Source organism: Colletotrichum paranaense (genome assembly GCF_030867605.1).
Source record: "Colletotrichum paranaense strain IMI 384185 chromosome Unknown Scaffold_6.1, whole genome shotgun sequence".
NCBI lineage: Eukaryota > Fungi > Ascomycota > Sordariomycetes > Glomerellales > Glomerellaceae > Colletotrichum > Colletotrichum paranaense.
In genome coordinates, this window is record NW_026848964.1 from 3,024,221 (window position 1) to 3,040,105 (window position 15,885).

At 54.1% G+C, this 15,885-nt stretch overlaps 5 protein-coding genes across 5 annotated transcripts; 2 read left to right on the plus strand and 3 right to left on the minus strand.

Moving 5' to 3' along the window:
- Nucleotides 1-4,540: 4,540 nt before the first annotated feature.
- CPAR01_08670 (phospholipase A2) lies at nucleotides 4,541-5,945 on the plus strand (the record flags this gene model as incomplete). The annotated part of the gene is made up of 4 exons (XM_060492938.1): nucleotides 4,541-4,803; nucleotides 4,904-5,052; nucleotides 5,209-5,776; nucleotides 5,843-5,945. 4 exons carry the CDS (start codon nucleotides 4,541-4,543, stop codon nucleotides 5,943-5,945), a joined length of 1,083 nt encoding a protein of 360 aa, XP_060349308.1.
- Nucleotides 5,946-6,558: 613 nt separating this feature from the next.
- On the minus strand, nucleotides 6,559-10,486 carry CPAR01_08671 (SET domain-containing protein; the record flags this gene model as incomplete). Its single annotated transcript, XM_060492939.1, has 2 exons — nucleotides 6,559-9,726; nucleotides 9,818-10,486. 2 exons carry the CDS (start codon nucleotides 10,484-10,486, stop codon nucleotides 6,559-6,561), a joined length of 3,837 nt encoding a protein of 1,278 aa, XP_060349309.1.
- Nucleotides 10,487-11,624: 1,138 nt separating this feature from the next.
- CPAR01_08672 (uncharacterized protein) lies at nucleotides 11,625-12,985 on the minus strand (the record flags this gene model as incomplete). The annotated part of the gene is made up of 2 exons (XM_060492940.1): nucleotides 11,625-12,691; nucleotides 12,748-12,985. The coding sequence occupies 2 exons, from the start codon at nucleotides 12,983-12,985 to the stop codon at nucleotides 11,625-11,627; spliced, it is 1,305 nt and encodes a 434-aa protein (XP_060349310.1).
- A 610-nt stretch (nucleotides 12,986-13,595) lies between these two features.
- Nucleotides 13,596-14,327, plus strand: CPAR01_08673 (actin lateral binding protein; the record flags this gene model as incomplete). The annotated part of the gene is made up of 3 exons (XM_060492941.1): nucleotides 13,596-13,613; nucleotides 13,726-14,030; nucleotides 14,165-14,327. The coding sequence occupies 3 exons, from the start codon at nucleotides 13,596-13,598 to the stop codon at nucleotides 14,325-14,327; spliced, it is 486 nt and encodes a 161-aa protein (XP_060349311.1).
- Nucleotides 14,328-14,668: 341 nt separating this feature from the next.
- Nucleotides 14,669-15,446, minus strand: CPAR01_08674 (nucleolar protein 12; the record flags this gene model as incomplete). The annotated part of the gene is made up of 2 exons (XM_060492942.1): nucleotides 14,669-15,130; nucleotides 15,231-15,446. 2 exons carry the CDS (start codon nucleotides 15,444-15,446, stop codon nucleotides 14,669-14,671), a joined length of 678 nt encoding a protein of 225 aa, XP_060349312.1.
- Between the last annotated feature and the right edge of the window lie 439 nt (nucleotides 15,447-15,885).

Below are 15,885 nucleotides of genomic sequence, written 5' to 3' on the forward strand. Positions count from 1 at the left end.
AATAATGGAACGACGACGGCGGGCAGCTGCGATGGAGCCCGAAAAACGCCAGGACAAGACTAATTGTTAGTGTCGCGCTGGTGCTGGGCGAAGGCTTGGAAGACGTTGTGGAAGATTGTGTTAGTCGCAGGTGGAGGGGCGGATCAGGTAGGCTGGGAGGAGACTGGTCGACGTTCACCGGAGGGCCGACTGTAGTCGCTGCTTCGGTGTGAGTGGATGGGTGGTTCGATGGGATTGCAGTGCGGCGCGATGCGGTGCTGGGTGGTGTGGTGCATGCAATCTTGGTCGAAACGAGAGGGATGCGGAGAAATAATATGCGGCCAAGACAAATCAGAACCTTTCTGAGCGACCCCCAGCATAGACTGGAGAGGGACAGAGAGAGAAAGAAGAAGGGTTGTCGTTCGGAATGGATCAAGTACCCTCGCAGGTGGTGGCAGTTTAAGGTACGGCGATATGATCGATCGGGTGGTGGTAAGTGGGTGGTAAGCTGGAGAGACGTGAACAGAGACAGGACTAGCGACACGACCAGATGGACTGGGAAAGGTGCGATTCAATGTAATGTGAGGTGTGAGGTGTGAGGTGCAAGGTGCGCGGTTGACGTTTGGCGCTGAGAGTATGAGGCACAGCTAAGGTTCCTTGGGCTAAGGTAGTCGAGTGTGTGTCCGTACCGTGCCGTACCGCGCTAGAATCTCAGAGTGGCCCTCTAGCGTTTACAAAGTAAGGTAGGTACGGAGTACTGTGTATGCGCTCCCCTCATCTCGCACCTTGGATGCTTGGCACAAATAGTGGCCACCTCAGGACTCAGGATCAGGTACCTAGACCGGCAGACGGCGATACAGAGTCTTGGGCAGGTATCTTTGGGAGGGGGGGGGGACGTGGAACCGTGGAACCTGCCGATGGTAGTGGCTTGGTGGCAGCATCTGTCGGGGAACATGGGACGACATTCCCTACAATGTGAGGTGACTTGCGCTCTTCAACCCCTGTAACGCGCAAAGGAGACTGTCCTTGACCTGAGATTCAGAATGCGACCTGCAGGGTCGAAGAATGAAGTAACCGTAGACGCACTTGAGTCCGGGGGAGGGGGGAAAGATGGAGCGACAATCGATGACTCTGCTCTCGCCCTGATGTTTCGGTACTCAGAGGGTCTCTGAGACCTGGAGGAGACTAACGACTTGTTTGGTACTTGCAGCTTGCAAGCAGCGCTCCCGTAAAGGCAATACCTAGGTATGTAGATACGGAGTAAAATGGAAAGAAAAGCCATGGACCTCATACTGCAGTGACTACGTACCAGCGTAAGGGGGGCCAAGTCAGGGGCGTTTTGGCGTCACTGCCAAGCTGGAGACCGTCCCTGCTCCAGCTCTGGGGTGTCTGATAGGGGCATCGTCCCACTAAAACCTGACACCCCTTCCAACTGGGTACCGGGCGCTGACGTCTGCACGTCTTTGGATGGTGAGACAAATCCAAGAGCAGGGAAGAACTTCTTCCATTGCAACAGAAGCAGGAGGATGAGGGCCACTAGTGATGAGCTGCCACGGTATCCCGTAGGTCGACCAACCGATGCCCTGCCTGCATCAGAGAAGAAGCAACACGTCAAACGGTTAGGTTTCTCGAGGAAAACCCGGACCAGCTAGCTATTGAGTCGAGGTGTGCGTCGGTGTGCCGGGACCCATGGGCCATGGCATGCCGCATAGGGAATGGGAAACAGACGCAGCCAGAGGAAGAACGATCTGGACCAGAAAACATGGAAAGCTTCCCACAGGTTTGGAGTATCAGACAATGGAGAAGGAAATAAAGTTGAGGGGCGGTTTGGGGCCTATTTTGGGTCGGAGAAAGTTAAACAGCAGCCGGGAAACTTGGGGGATCCTGAGATGAAAGCAAAGCTCGAGACACCTCAAGAAGAGACAGGGAAACAAGCACAAGAACAAGCACAAGCACCTGGCTTGCACCTTTTGGCTTCCACAAGTCTGCGCTCTGGGTCTCCGAGGGAAGCACTCCGGATGGCTGGCCCTCTCGCCTGCCCTACCTTTGAGTGAGAGGTGAGGGACAACGTCTTGCGTGATGCTGCTTCTGGCTAGCCGCCCATAACCAACCTGTGCCAGTGATGCGTTAAGTCTCAAACATCAGACCTTTGATAAGCTTTCTGCGACATTCCAGAACTGAAGAAGAGTGTCACATTTCCGCTCTTCTCCCTGGCTTTTTCCTTTCCTCATTCTCTGGCTCCCGACTGGGCCGCCTGGAACTTCTGGCCCGACCGGAGACTTCTTGAAGGGTTCGGCAGGGCGGCTGGTCTTGGCGTACCGTAGAACTGTACATCTTTCCACAGTCGGATAATGGTGCCGACATGGTGGCTTTTTCCCAGTCTTCCATCTCGCCAGCCAAGCCAGGACAAGTTCCATTGACATCGATGGACGAACGGATTGGAGCAACTGGCCGCAGGAGCATTGGCGCGCGCCTCTTTGCTGATTCGCCTTTCATGAGTCGCGGCACCCTCCTTCACGTCGTCGAGGACACCTGCTGTCTCGTCTTTGCTTGAATATCAGGCAGCGTCGCAGCCAAGTTGCCCTAGAGGGAAAACTCAATGATGCTCGTTTGGAAAGGGACCGGGCGTCCGTGGTTCCTACAAAATTGGTGGATGTGTGTCCGTGTAAGTCAAGCTGCGCGGTTTTCCCAGCTCGTATTGGGGTGGTACGCTCGGTTGGGGTAGCTCGCAGCGGCCATTATCCTGTTCAACTTGGCCCGGGACCAGTTTGCAAGCGTCAAGTTTCTAGGCGGGCCTCGGCAACATCCCCCCAAAGGGTCAAGCTCGGAGACGGAGAACCCTGGAACATGGCTGTGCTGGAACCGGCGAAGCGAAAGGGTCGAAGCCCATGTTTTAGTGGGCATGCTCGTTGAAGTTTCCCATCATCCCGCCCATGGACGGACCGTGACACTTGGGAAGAGGAATTTGCCCATGTATGCGTGAAAGAAACCCGTCTTGAGGGTGTAGGCCCGTGAGCTCGATTGGCGCTGCGACAGCCAGGCGCTGTCATCGCTCGCTCTTCTGGAACGCGGATGCTTTCTGGCGAGAACAGTCTGGCATGTATCGTGTACGGCAGGAGTCGCGTGGCGAGCTCGACGTTCGTAGGTGTGGTCCGGGTAGCAATTCGCGTCAGGGGGAGCTGCTTTCGGGTGGCTGATCGACCATGATGGATGCCTCATTGGAGTTTGGGGGGCCGACGTGCGATGGAGCTAGATGATCGAAAAACATGATGACGAAGCTTTTGTGCCCAAAGGCTGACCGGCTGACAAGGCCTTTTCGTTGATACCCATCATCCTTGATAGCGATACCGGTGGTGGATGATGTGAGGGTCGTCGCTATGGCATTGGGTTGTTGATGTTGATGTTGGTGTTGTTAGCAGAGAAGCTGTGGGTGTATGTATTTGTCCGAAATAGCTTCACGATGTTTCGGTACAAGACAGCGTCGGAGAACCTTCCCACGAAGATGGAAGGGAAAGGGAACAGGCCGTTCTATATACCACAAAATGCCCTGACCAGCATTTGCACCCGCCAACCCAGAAGTAGATCTGCCTAAGCTATAATTAATCAGATGGGCAATCTCGCAGCACCAGACTACCAGTCGCCAGCCCGAGAAATGGAAGACAAGCAGCAAATGCCAAAAGCAAACACACGGGTTAATCACACCTTGCGTGGGCCATGGGCCGTGGTAAGCTCTCTGAATCACCGGGACTCATCATAATCAGGCCATGAGGACGCTCAAGTGGCCTGACTTCCCACTCGCGCCGTCTTCCTCATTGGCTCCGCTCCCTTTTGCCCTGTGCGGTTGGCACCACCTTTGCCGAATCCCTCCCCCTCCAGGGCCCCAAGGAACGGGACCTTCGTGCGGCGTGCCTCGTGCTCCCTCAAGTCCCAAAGTCCCACCGCAAGACCCCTTCCCGCCTTGCCCGCGTTTAACCCACCCCTGATTCCTGTGCCCGGGCAGCATTCGGCAGACAAATCCCGGGTATCTTCACAAAACCCAATGCCAATGGTAAGCGACCCTTGTGCTCGCGTGGAGGGAGCATCGTATTCTTTCTTATTTGCGTTTTTGGTATGTACATACACTAGGACCGAAGTCCGGGGTACGCCTTCCACGCCGGCTGTGGTTGTGAACGTGACATCGGGGCCGGTGCGGGTGCGCGGATGCGAAATTTTGAGTTTGACATGGGAATTTCACATACCGCGAACTATTTACACCGCATAGAACCAATTTATGAGCGTATGAAACATTCAATATTCTACAAGTTAGTCGGAGGCTTCAATTTTACAGTTTAAAACGAAATAGATCAAATTCAACGTTGACACCCAATGGCAGGTAATTACCCACTCTATGGGAATCTCGCACTCAAGTGACCCATCGCAGCAATTCTCGCAAATGCTCCAGCTGCAACCTTAGTCATGCAACCGCACATACCTCATTCTCACACTCACCATTAGTGCCTCATCATTAGCCACTCAAGTGAACGACCGTCATTTCCACGGTCCTAACAAGTCAGAAGACATCATGAACTCACGAGACCAGGCGGCCCCAGAGGACGACCCCCTGTCCGAGCTCATCACCACCTACAACGAGCTCAACGGCGCCTTCATCGAGGAACTCGACGAGGAGCCGAGCCCCCTCGAGTTCATGCGCTACGTCGCCCGCAACACACCCTTCGTCGTCCGCGGCGCCGCCTCCTCATGGCAGTCGAATAAGACATGGGATAAGGGGTATCTGCTGCGCGTGTTTAAAGATCAGACTGTGAATGTTGCCGTGACGCCTTTTGGGTGAGTTTGGAAAGAAAATGAATTCTGTGCCCGCTCTGCCCATTTTGGAGGGGGTGAAATTTTTCACGATCCTTGACTTACACGGTTCGTTCACACGCAGTAATGCAGACGCTCCAACCGACCATGAAGGAAATGTCGTTTTCGCGAAGCCACACGAGGAGGATCAGGATTTTGAAGAGTTTCTCAACTATGTAATCAACCAAGAAAAGAGTAAAGATACGGCCTCAGAAGTCAGATATGCTCAAACACGTATGTCACTTGTTCCCTGCTCTCAGCTTTCTCATCACACTCATATCTTCACATCAACAATTTCATATCTCAATCACAATGAAGAAACCTCAACCACATCCAACCCTCATCCACTCTCACAAAATCTCAAAAACAACTAACCCTCAACCCCCCCAGAAAACGACAACCTCCGCAACGAGTATCTCCCTCTCTTCACCCACGTACCCCCCTCCATCCCCTTCGCCCGCATCGCCCTCGACCGCGACCCGGACGCCATCAACCTCTGGATCGGTGCCTCCCGCTCCGTCACCGCCCTGCACAAGGACAACTACGAAAACATCTACGTCCAGGTCCGCGGTCGCAAACACTTTGTCCTCCTCCCGCCATGCTGCCACCCCTGTGTCAACGAGACGGCCCTCACGCCCGCGACGTATTCTCGTCGGGGAGGAAAAGATGGTGAGCTGGTGTTGAATATGGACCGGCCTGAAGGCAGCGAAGGCAGTGAAGCAGAAAGAGGAGAAGGAGATGAAGGAGAAGAAACGGCAACATCAAATACCATCCCCTTTGCGACATGGGATCCGGATCAGCCGCAGGTCAACGCGACGCCCTACTCTCACCTCGCTGAGCCTGTTCGCGTTACGCTGGAGCCGGGCGACATGCTCTACCTACCCGCCATGTGGTACCACAAGGTTTCCCAGTCCTGTCCGGAAGACGGTGAAGGCTTCGTCCTGGCCGTCAATTACTGGTAAGCTTATAGACATCCCACACATCGCGGGTTATAAGCACCCCGGTATACTGACCACCACACCAGGTACGACATGGAGTTCAGCGGTCCGTTATACCCCCTCAGCGCCTTTGTGAGGAACGTCAGTCTCAAGACAGCACCGGCAACTTCAAAAGGCAAGACAACATAGCACATGAACAAGCATCGCCCGAGCATCAAAAATAAGCAGTACTTTCGCCTTGATTGAGTCTCTTCTCAATACTTGCATATCCCCCTTCCGCCATATGTACATTTGTGGTTTTGTTTGTGTGCGGATATACGCCCAGATTACCTAGAAAGGGTGGCGTGGCTCTCTGCCTCGCTCACTGTCGAGAGGCATTTCTTTTCCTCGTCGTTTGGTCATCCTCCACCAGATTTCGGGGGCCCATGTAAAGCTATGGGCTTCACCGGGCCCAAGTGAGTTGATGAAGAAGCCCCCCTTTCCTCCCAACATGAACGCCAGCTATTCGAAGTGAATCATGATACACTAGTTTTTTTTCCCCGTTCCCGCCCACCTCCGCCAAAAGTTTCGTCTTCATTGCCTTTGTCTTGGTTGCTATGCATATAGTATAATCGCAGGAGACAGATCCAAATGGGTATGCTTTGAGGTGATGAAAATCAGAGGCGGCAAGATGCCCGCCTCCACCAAGGAAATGAGTTCAGGTCCCAACTCCAGCAGGCGACTTGGCCTGAGAAATACACAGGGCGAATGCAACCTAATGGTGCAGCCCAACCACCGATAACACCAGAAAGACCGATAGAGATTAGTTGAGGAATCCCTTGCACGCCGCCGTACCGCAAAGGCAGGGGATACGGTCCAAGCTGCCAATCTCTCGCTCAAACTTGTAGTCGTATGTCAACTCCTCATCTGCGCTGATGTTAGTTCCACGTGAAAACACAAAGAGAGGATCGAGGTTGGGTAGCATACGTTGAGCAATGTCGCGGAGCGCATAGATGACGATGCGCTTGGTTCCGTCGACCTTGATAATCTTGGCAGTGCAGTTGGGCATACAGCTGTGGTTGATGAAACGAGCAATGCCACCCTTCTTGGTTGCGTCGATGACCGTGTTATCGTCAATACGGAACAGATAACTGCTGCCCATACCGCTCTTGAGGTAACGCTTCTCTCGGATCTCCGAGATTGATTGTCTGACCTGCTCGCCGACGTACTCGATGATCATGTCATCCTTGTTAATATTCTCCTCCGTGTATAGACCCCAATTATGAATAGCAGATCGTGCAAACTTGACAGGCTTCTTCCGCTTTTTAAGCTGGTTGAACTTGAACGCGTCAGAGTCGCCCGAAATCTTCTTTTCATCTTGGAGTGCAGAGACATGCCGACGGTTGTTGGCACGATTTGCTCTCGAATTGCCCTTTGCCACCGCCTTTTCTGCCACAGCAAGCCTGCTAGCCTCAATCGCTGCGTCTTTGCCGTCCTTGTTGTACCGCGCTTGACGTGCTTCTCTGGCCTTCTGAACCTTAATGTGGTGAGGCAGATACTTGGACTTTTCGGCGTTGAGAATCTTCTTGACACCCTCGGTTCGAGCAGCGCCGGTGGAGTTGGGTACATAGTAGCCATCGATGCCCACAGCCTGGTCAACCGATCCAGTGGCGGAGTTGAGCTCTCGAACACGATTACGCCGCCATAACCACAGAAGCGGGTCACCGAAATCTGCCCCAGTAAACCTCTTTCTGAGTTTCGAGATATCTGGACTGTCAACCGCAGACAACGACAGCTCTTGCAGTGCAGAGATATCGAGCCTGAAATCGCCAGACAGGCCGAGGGCTGGAGCTGGCGTGGTAGTGAATAATGAGGGATCTGCCTTGGCCTTCTGCGGCTCTGGTTCTTCCTCTTTCTTCTCTACAGGCAAAACCTCGGTCTCAACCTCTTCCGGCAAGGGTTTGACCGGAACTGGTGTCTCCTCTTCTGTCTCTGTGGGATTCTGAACTTGCTGCTTCTTCAAGGCCTCCCTTTCCTCGAAGACTTGCCTCTTTGACTTCTTCTTTAACTTCTGCTTCTTTGCCAATCCCTTGGCAGCCGATAGCGCAGGAGTCTCTGAGCGATTGCTCTGGGTCTCGAGTAGGTCAACATCGGGTGTGGCCTCTGAAGAAGCCAGCAAGTCAGTCTCGACGCCCTCCAAGTTGACTCCGAATAGTTCTTCATCGGACTTCTTCTGACGCTTGATCGCCGATTGGATCTCCAAGTCGAGCTTCCTCTTCTTCGTCGAGGCTAGGCCATCGCCAATAGCGAAGCTTGCCTCCGTCATAGAGTCCTCCTCGCCGGGACCCCAGGAGGCAAAGTCGTCCTTGACGTCGTCGTCTGTGCTCATACGGCTACGGGGTCGAGAGTCAGGCTCTTCAGTATCCCTCGCCAGGGACTCCCTGATGGCGGCCTCATCATCGGACTCAGCATCGCTATCGTAGCTCTTGAGACGATGGTGCAATGATCGGAAGGCACCACGGCTCTGTTGTGCTGCGCGCTTGCGGGAGAACGGGTCCGTGAATCCATGATTGCGTGAGGCTCCTTGGGCAGTAGCCTTGGCCTTGCGGATACGTGGCAGAGCAGCAATTTCCAGGCGACCTGTGCGACGCTCAATTGGATCTGCGCCAGAGTTGGGTGTACTAACTCCAGGGCTCTCATCGCCGGCATCGACGGTGACAGACGGGACAGATCCAGCCGGGTCCTCCAAGTTGAGCTTTCGTCGCTTGCTTGCGTGATTTGCTGGATCCAGAAAGCTAGTCAGAGCAGGAGCGGCAACTCTTGTCCGTATGTGCTTGATCAAGTGCTCTGCTAGCTCTCGGGTGACCACTTCGCAAGCCTCGAGGACCGGATCAAAGTTCTTAGCTCTCTGTCGCTTCTCTTCCTCAAGGTCTGCTTCCTCTTCACGACGACGACGATCCTTATCCTCGCGCACTCGTATATCCGTTCGGCGTTTGCGCTCGGGACTGGGGGTTCGCCGTCGTGGTGGCGGAGCTGCAGATTCGGAGTCTTGGCCTGTCGAGGGCGGAAGCGATAGTTGCATCACCATGTTATACGTGAACAAGTCGGTATGGTTAGCTGCTCTGTAGCATTTCGAAGCCTCATTACGTCCGTGAAAGGAGTTGGGAAACAGAATGTAGTATCCCGTTCGGTCGATGCGAATGTCCTCAAGGGCAAACGCTTTTAGTCGTTTCTTCATGTGAGGTATGGTCGTAACCATGACTGGAACATGCTCATGCGCAACGAAAATGTACGGCTCGCCGGCAAGCTGCTTCGCGATAACCTTCTCTTCGAGCGCAATGTGCATCTTGGGCTGGCTAGGGACCCAAGCAGGCACACCGGCCACGGCCTGTCTGTGAGAAGAAGGACCCTTTGGTGCCATCGGTGGTGGCCCAGGAATCTTTTCGGGCGCAATTCGAGGGCCGGTGGGCGGCGCCTTTGCAATAGAAGCATCCCGTGTAACTCTGTCTTTCTGTAGAACTTCCTCGAGCATGCGACGGCTTTTCTTTCCTTCAGGATCGTATTCGACTCGAATTGTGTTTGCCTCGATTCGTTGCCCGTGCATGGCTTTAACAGCTCGGCGCGCTGATTCAGTGGCCACAATGGGGTTGGGTCTCGATCTGCTGGGATGCGCATCCTTATACCGAAACGTTGCAAAACCTAGGTAGCTGCCCGTCTCAGGATGCATTTTGTTACTGCTCTCAGCAATGTCGCCAAACGACGCAAAGGCCGCCGTCACCTTTGAAAAGGTGATGAGAGGATTGAAGCCAGTAACGACAATCTGTGTAGGCGGCCCAGGACCAATTGAGGTCTTAGGACAATAGGTGTATGGTTTCAAGTTGTACGGCGACTGTCGCAATCGGGACTTTGGGAGATGAAAATCGGTGTTGATATAACCCAATCGCCCACCTTTGGCGAGACGAGGGTCTGGAGGGGGGGCGTCATCATCTTCCTACTCAGTTTATTAGCCAAAGCTCTCACACACAAAAGATGACGCCTCCCCCTCCCCCTACACTGGGCAGGTTTATTGTATTTGTACGTACCAATCCAAACTCCTTATATATCGGCTTGGCATCTTTTCTGCCGTGCTTCGATAGGGTCCGGTCGTTGAAGGGATCATATGTGCACTTGATGCCTTTTCGCGATCGATTGGGATCTCGCGCGGGAATGCGCTCAATTTGAGGATATGGCTCCGGGAGTGAGCTGTTCAGGCGGGATGTTGGGGTATTGAGTGAGACCGCTGCCTCGCCCCGATCGGTGTTTTGTGCTTGTGGCATAGTCGTTTTCGATAAGGCAGCATTGCCTGGGTATGAAGGTGATTCAATGGAGGTGAGCGGCGTGCCGCTGGATGGAGGGATATAAGATATGCCGCTGGGGACAGCTTGTCGCGCAGCCGTACTGAAGACGGATGAGCCCGTACTCGCGTAAGAGCTTGCAGATCCGACAGCGTTGAGAGTGTCTCCTAAGGGCGACTCATGACCGTCGTGTGGCTGTTGCGAAGTGTCGGAAGGTAGGCCATCAGCCGTGGATGACCTTTCTCCAGTTGTGCCGTTGACCGAAGGGGTGCCGCCGCTCTTGGAGCCGCTAAGCAGGCCACCTGCCGAGTCTTGAACCTTAGCCTTTGCCTTTTCTCGTTCGTTGGCTCTGTCCCTAGCGACGCGGGGGGCTGCAGGGAAGAACTGCGCGAAGCTCGCCGAAGATTGGCGGGTCATCGTGAGATTGTTCAGCTTTCACCGCTCTCGCCTGCCACCAACCATCGTCTCTTATATGTCGGATGATCTTAAAGGACAGAGGTCATCGCCGAAGAAAGCGGCCGCAGCGGTGTAGCGGGAGAAAAGGTCGTGGAGTCGCTGTTCACGCGACCGATGCGTAGCTAGCGACACGAGTGAATGGCAAGAGGCAGGAGTCCGACTGCGTCATTCAAGGAAGAATAGGTCCCAGTCGCAAAGGACTCAGAGTCGATGCGATCAACCAGCAGGTTTGCAAACGAGGTCGGATGATTCGTGCGATGCGACTGACGGATATGAGGCTGGAGAAAATGTAGCAGTGAGGTCAGAAAGTTGGAGGTTGAAGAGTGTCCAAACCTTTCAGGGATGCGATTTAGCGGAGACCAGCCACGGAACAAGGCGAGGGAGCACCGTTACGCATGGATGCTCAGACGGGACCTGCGTGACGAGGACCGGTGTGAGAGCAAGTATTCCTCTGCAAATATTCGGTGCTGGGTACAATCGGGAATTTGGGTGGAGATGAAGCTGCCTCTTCTGACAGCTGGCACCGGAGAGAGTCGCGTCGCCAGACCTTCCACTTTGCTCAATTTTCGCGTCTTGCTAGGCAAGGACGTGAAGGACAGGGGCACCGCATAAACTGTCCAGTTGCATCATGGCCGAGCCAATGGAGTAACTGATGAACCTCGTGCCAATCATTCCATCTTCCAATCACTGTGTCAGAGAATACACTTCTTGTTTACACCATTTTTGAATGCTAATTCGAGAGGTTTGACAGGCCGCAAGCACCTGAGGACATGGAAGCCAGTCGAAATTTAGAACTGCAAATCAATCGACTCAAGTAATACATGCAGGCAGCTGTGGCTCGCTATGAGAGACAAAGCCTCTCCCTGGTGTGAATGATCCATGCTGGGTAATAAGTTATACAGAGTCAAACAAAGTAAATAAATACAGTCATTGTAAACCCTGATCGCGAACACAGTCTTTGATCGCCCGTTTGACCTCGCGGGCATTGCATGTGGGCAACAATGCCAGCCAAAAAACGCCTCCAAGTCCCCAGCCGTCCTGCTGTTTTACAAACGAGGGTAATCATCTCCAAACGCCATCCATCAACATAGTTGAGCGATTAAAATGTCAACTTCATCTCGAATTCATCGTCTTCGAACTCTTCGTTTCGTGGACCCGCGCTGCCGATGCCATCATCTTCGTCATCCCTGGCGGGATCGAAGATGGATAGGAATTGGAGTTTGCCGAGCTCCTCGCTGTCGTTCCGGGCCTCCTGTCTATGCTTCTGAGGGGATGCGTCACGTCTCATAGTCATCTTTGGAGCTAGGGTCGTTTTCGCATCTGTCGAGACCGACCGAGCTGCAGCGGCGGATGCTGGGCGCCCGCTAACAAAGGAAGAGGCTGAGCGACCCTTTGTGTAGCCCAGTGTGTTTCTCGACACGGCTTCTCCCATGGCACTTTCAGCGACCGAAGACTTCGGGGCCACAGCAGGCCTGTTGGGTCTGGTCTTCGGAAGGATAGAAGAAATTGGTCTTCTGACCGTGGGCTTTTGCTCGACAACTTTCTTCTGTCTGATGGTGTTGCCGGTGGACATTGACAGAGCAGACGCAGCTCTTCTAGAGGTAATCGTGGGCGGGTACTTGGGAGCACCTCCAACCGCCTTTCTGGTGACGGCCGGGTTAGGAGCCGGGGCTGGTGCCTTTCGCTGAGAGATGGCGGAAGTCTCAGGAACGTCCGAGACGGACCAGTCCATTTCCTGAATGTCTCGGAGGATACGCTCGTCACTCTCCTTGAGAGCCTTCTGAAGCCTTTCCTGGTGCTGCCTGTCCTGAAGTCTGACTCCATCCTCGCCCATGGGGTTGTAGAAGTGGTTGTAGTATCCTTTGAACATGTTCTCGGGTTTGAGTCCCTCGAATGTTAGATCTCCCTTCGACAGGACATCCGACTCGTAAGGCAAGTCCTTGACGGTAGGAGGCGCGTACTCGACATCAGGCTCCTCGGCTGGACCAGCCTGATCGTTGCGGACTTCTAGCTTAAGAGGGCCGACACTGGGAGACCGCTGCTTCAGCTTCTTGGTCGTCGTAGGTTTCGTCTGCGTTTTCTCGCCATCCTTTCCTCCGGTGTTCTGGGTGGCTCTAGCCTTTGCATTGGTGGTCTTGTTTCCGAGAGGTGCCCGAGCTCGTGTCTCTATCAAGGATGTTAGTCGCTTTTGATACCTCATATGACAGAATTGGAAGTGTTACCAGAAGGAGTGACGAGGTTCTGCTTCTTTGCCGTGAGTTGAATGTTTCCGTTGGCATTAGACTTGGCGGCGAGCACAGATTTGGCGCCTCCGACAGCGTTCTCGTCGTTGAGGGGAATTTTCAAGGGCGTCTTTGGGTACCGGGCTCCAGGGGTCTTGGGAGCCAGCTGCCCTTTCCCCGGAGCCAGACGAGCAGCTTGAGCTGCGTTGACCGCGTTCTCGTCACGAAGGGCCAGCATTTTGCATAGAGCCAGAGGGGTTGTTGATTCTGTCGTTGACTCAGCGTCTTCTTTGGTCGTGCTGGATCGTAATTGCGCGGTGCTGTATTGTCGTCATCAATCCCTTCACTTTGGAGTCTGTCATGGGTTGAAGAGACGATAGAGATCGTAAACGGACCCGTATGTTTGGGGCGTTGTTGTCGGGACAACGACGAAAGAAGCTCAGACCCTGCGGAAACCCCCGTACAAAGTTCACCTCTAGGCTCTACCGCAGTACCTAGGTGGGAAAGCAGTAAAGCACCGTGCCACAGCCCAACCCCACCTGACTGACCCCACTGCCCGCGTCTGAGCTAATCCGATTGCAGCTTCCTTCCAGCGTGTGAAGACCAGGCCTGTCTGGCTGCTGGCTGGCATGCTGAGGGTGGTCCGCCACAGGTCGCATGGAGCGGACTTGCATGTAGAGGGGCAGTTATTTCAACACCTCACACCCTTTCCTCCCGTTTCCATCCTCGACAGCTGCGATCCCACATCCACCGATCCCGTTCCCGTTCTCAACTTCAGCAACTCTCCTTATCGCAATCAACCTGCACCGACTCTACTACAACGTCAAAGCAACTCGCAGCTATTCATCATGGACCGTATCAAGGAGGTAAGTTTGCCATTTTGACTCTGGCTCCACCCGACTGCTACCGGCGGTCTGGAGGGGTAAGATATCCCCAATGTGTTGTGTCATCGATGCTGACAACGACGGTGTCAATCAGAAAATGAACCAGCTTCGTCTGGAGGCCGACGATAACGCCGCAAAGGTTGAGGAGCTTCAGACCAAGGTCAAGTCTCTGGAGCAGGAGAACCTGTCCAAGGAGCAGGAGATCACCTCCCTGCAGCACAAGAACGGTCTGCTCGAGGGCGAAGTCGAGAAGCTTGAGACTGCAGTTAAGGACTTCAAGAAGGCTGCCGACGAGAGCGCTGGCACCGGCACACAAAACGAGACTCTCCAGCGCAGACTCCAGCTCCTCGAGGAGGAGGCCGAGGAGGCGGACAAGACTCTTCGGGAAGCCAACGAGAAGTACGTTCTGGACCCTGTTTGCCGAATCGATGATACCCCCTTTTCACTCTCCGACCCCCATCGTGTTCATTAAAGCCCGCCCCACCGAACGACCGACCGATGCATTACTTATTACTTACACCGTCTTTTCACAGGCTCCGACAGACCGACGTCAAGGCCGGCCACTTCGAGCGCAAGGTCCAGGCTCTCGAGTCGGAGCGCGACCAGTGGGAGTCCAAGTACGAGGAGATGGCCAAGAAGTACGCGACGGTCCAGAAGGAGCTCGAGGACTTCCAGGCCGAGATTGGCAACATCTAAGGTCCTTGTTGCGCGTGTCATTTATGCAAGGCTTTTCTACATGATAGACTCCAGGCTTGGGACACTGTGTTGGCGATCTGACTTAGCTATCCCAACAAGCGGTGGAATGCAAATGACGGGACGGTTCGCGACCGAGTTATAGCAGCCTTATTTTTACTCCTTTTTTTGTAACCCCGGCCAACAAAGAGCTTTGTTCTGTCAGATGCCCCCCTGGTCTTTGTTCAACAGACACAGACATCATGGGAATCTACACATAACCACCTCGGACCACGCTGGGCGTGAGGCAACTCCTTGGGCAAGCAGCTGCAGCAACCAATGCGAGATATTATACCCTCCTTCAACTAATCTTTCTTGAACCTTGCCTTTTTGGCTTTTGCCTTCCTCGCTCCCAGTGACCTTTCTAATTTTGTTTCGTAGGTGAACTTCTTCTTCTGCTTCTTGGGCCACTCTTTCCGGCTCTTTGACTTTGCCGGCTGGTCAGATGCCTGCTTGTCCGCCTTGGATTCGTCTTGGCTGTCGTTCTCTTCCTCGTCGCCGTCTTGGTGGATCTTTTCGAGACCGTCCCGCGTCACGGATATGGCCTCGACCTTGACCGATGTGTAGCGGTCCTCGTCTATGTACTCGTCTTCGTAGTCCACAATATCTGTCTGATCCTTGGCCGGCTCGTCGATGCCGTCCCACTCTTCGAAATCTGATCCGTTGATCTCCTGATTCCCATCCGAGTCTGCCTCCTGAGCCTCCTTGAGTAGAGCGCTCACGGCATTGACGTGGTCTTCGACTTCTCGTTGGCGCTCTTGTCTGATCTGTGATAACACCATCAGTACATGCGACGAGCAAGTGCAGGCAGCAGCATGAGTGTGCGTATGCAAGGGGAGACGGAAGGGCCGCGGCTGCCTCACTCACCTGTTTGCGCATCTCAATCTTCTCCTCCCGCGCCTTGGAGGCTGCCTGCTCCTGTGCCCATTTCTGCCGCTGCAGCTTGCGCTTGTGGAAACCCGTGAGGTAGTCTTCCCGCGCATCGAAATCGAAGTTGACCTCCTCGATCGCCGATACCGCCTTTCTCTTCTTCGAGGGGGGCGCACTGAGCACGGATTTCTTGGGCCGGGGTTTGGCGAACATCGTGGCTGTTTGGTTGAATGTGTCGATGATGGGGACTGTTGACTGGCTCGTCGTGGTGGTTTTTTCTCTGGCGGCGGCGGCGCAGTGAAATTTTCTGGATCCGACTCCATTGGGGGGGTTTTTTCTGGCAGCCTTGCAGGACCATGCCGCTGCAGCCTCTGTAAGGGCCCACTGACGCGGGCCAAGCCGAAGAGCTAAATGCGCTGGAACGGACTCCAGGTCTCGCCCGCTAGGCGTGCATCTGTCAGCGAAACCAGCAGGTGACATCCCGAGGGGGCTTCACTGCATCATTCCTCGACTGCCGTGCATGCTGACATGCTGACATTTCCTCTGATGATTTCAAGGTTCATGAAGCTCCGCTCACGTCAATCTGCTGTTTGATACGGTCACGAATGTTTGGATGGTTACCTATGTCGTAACCCAGTAGTTCTCACAATTG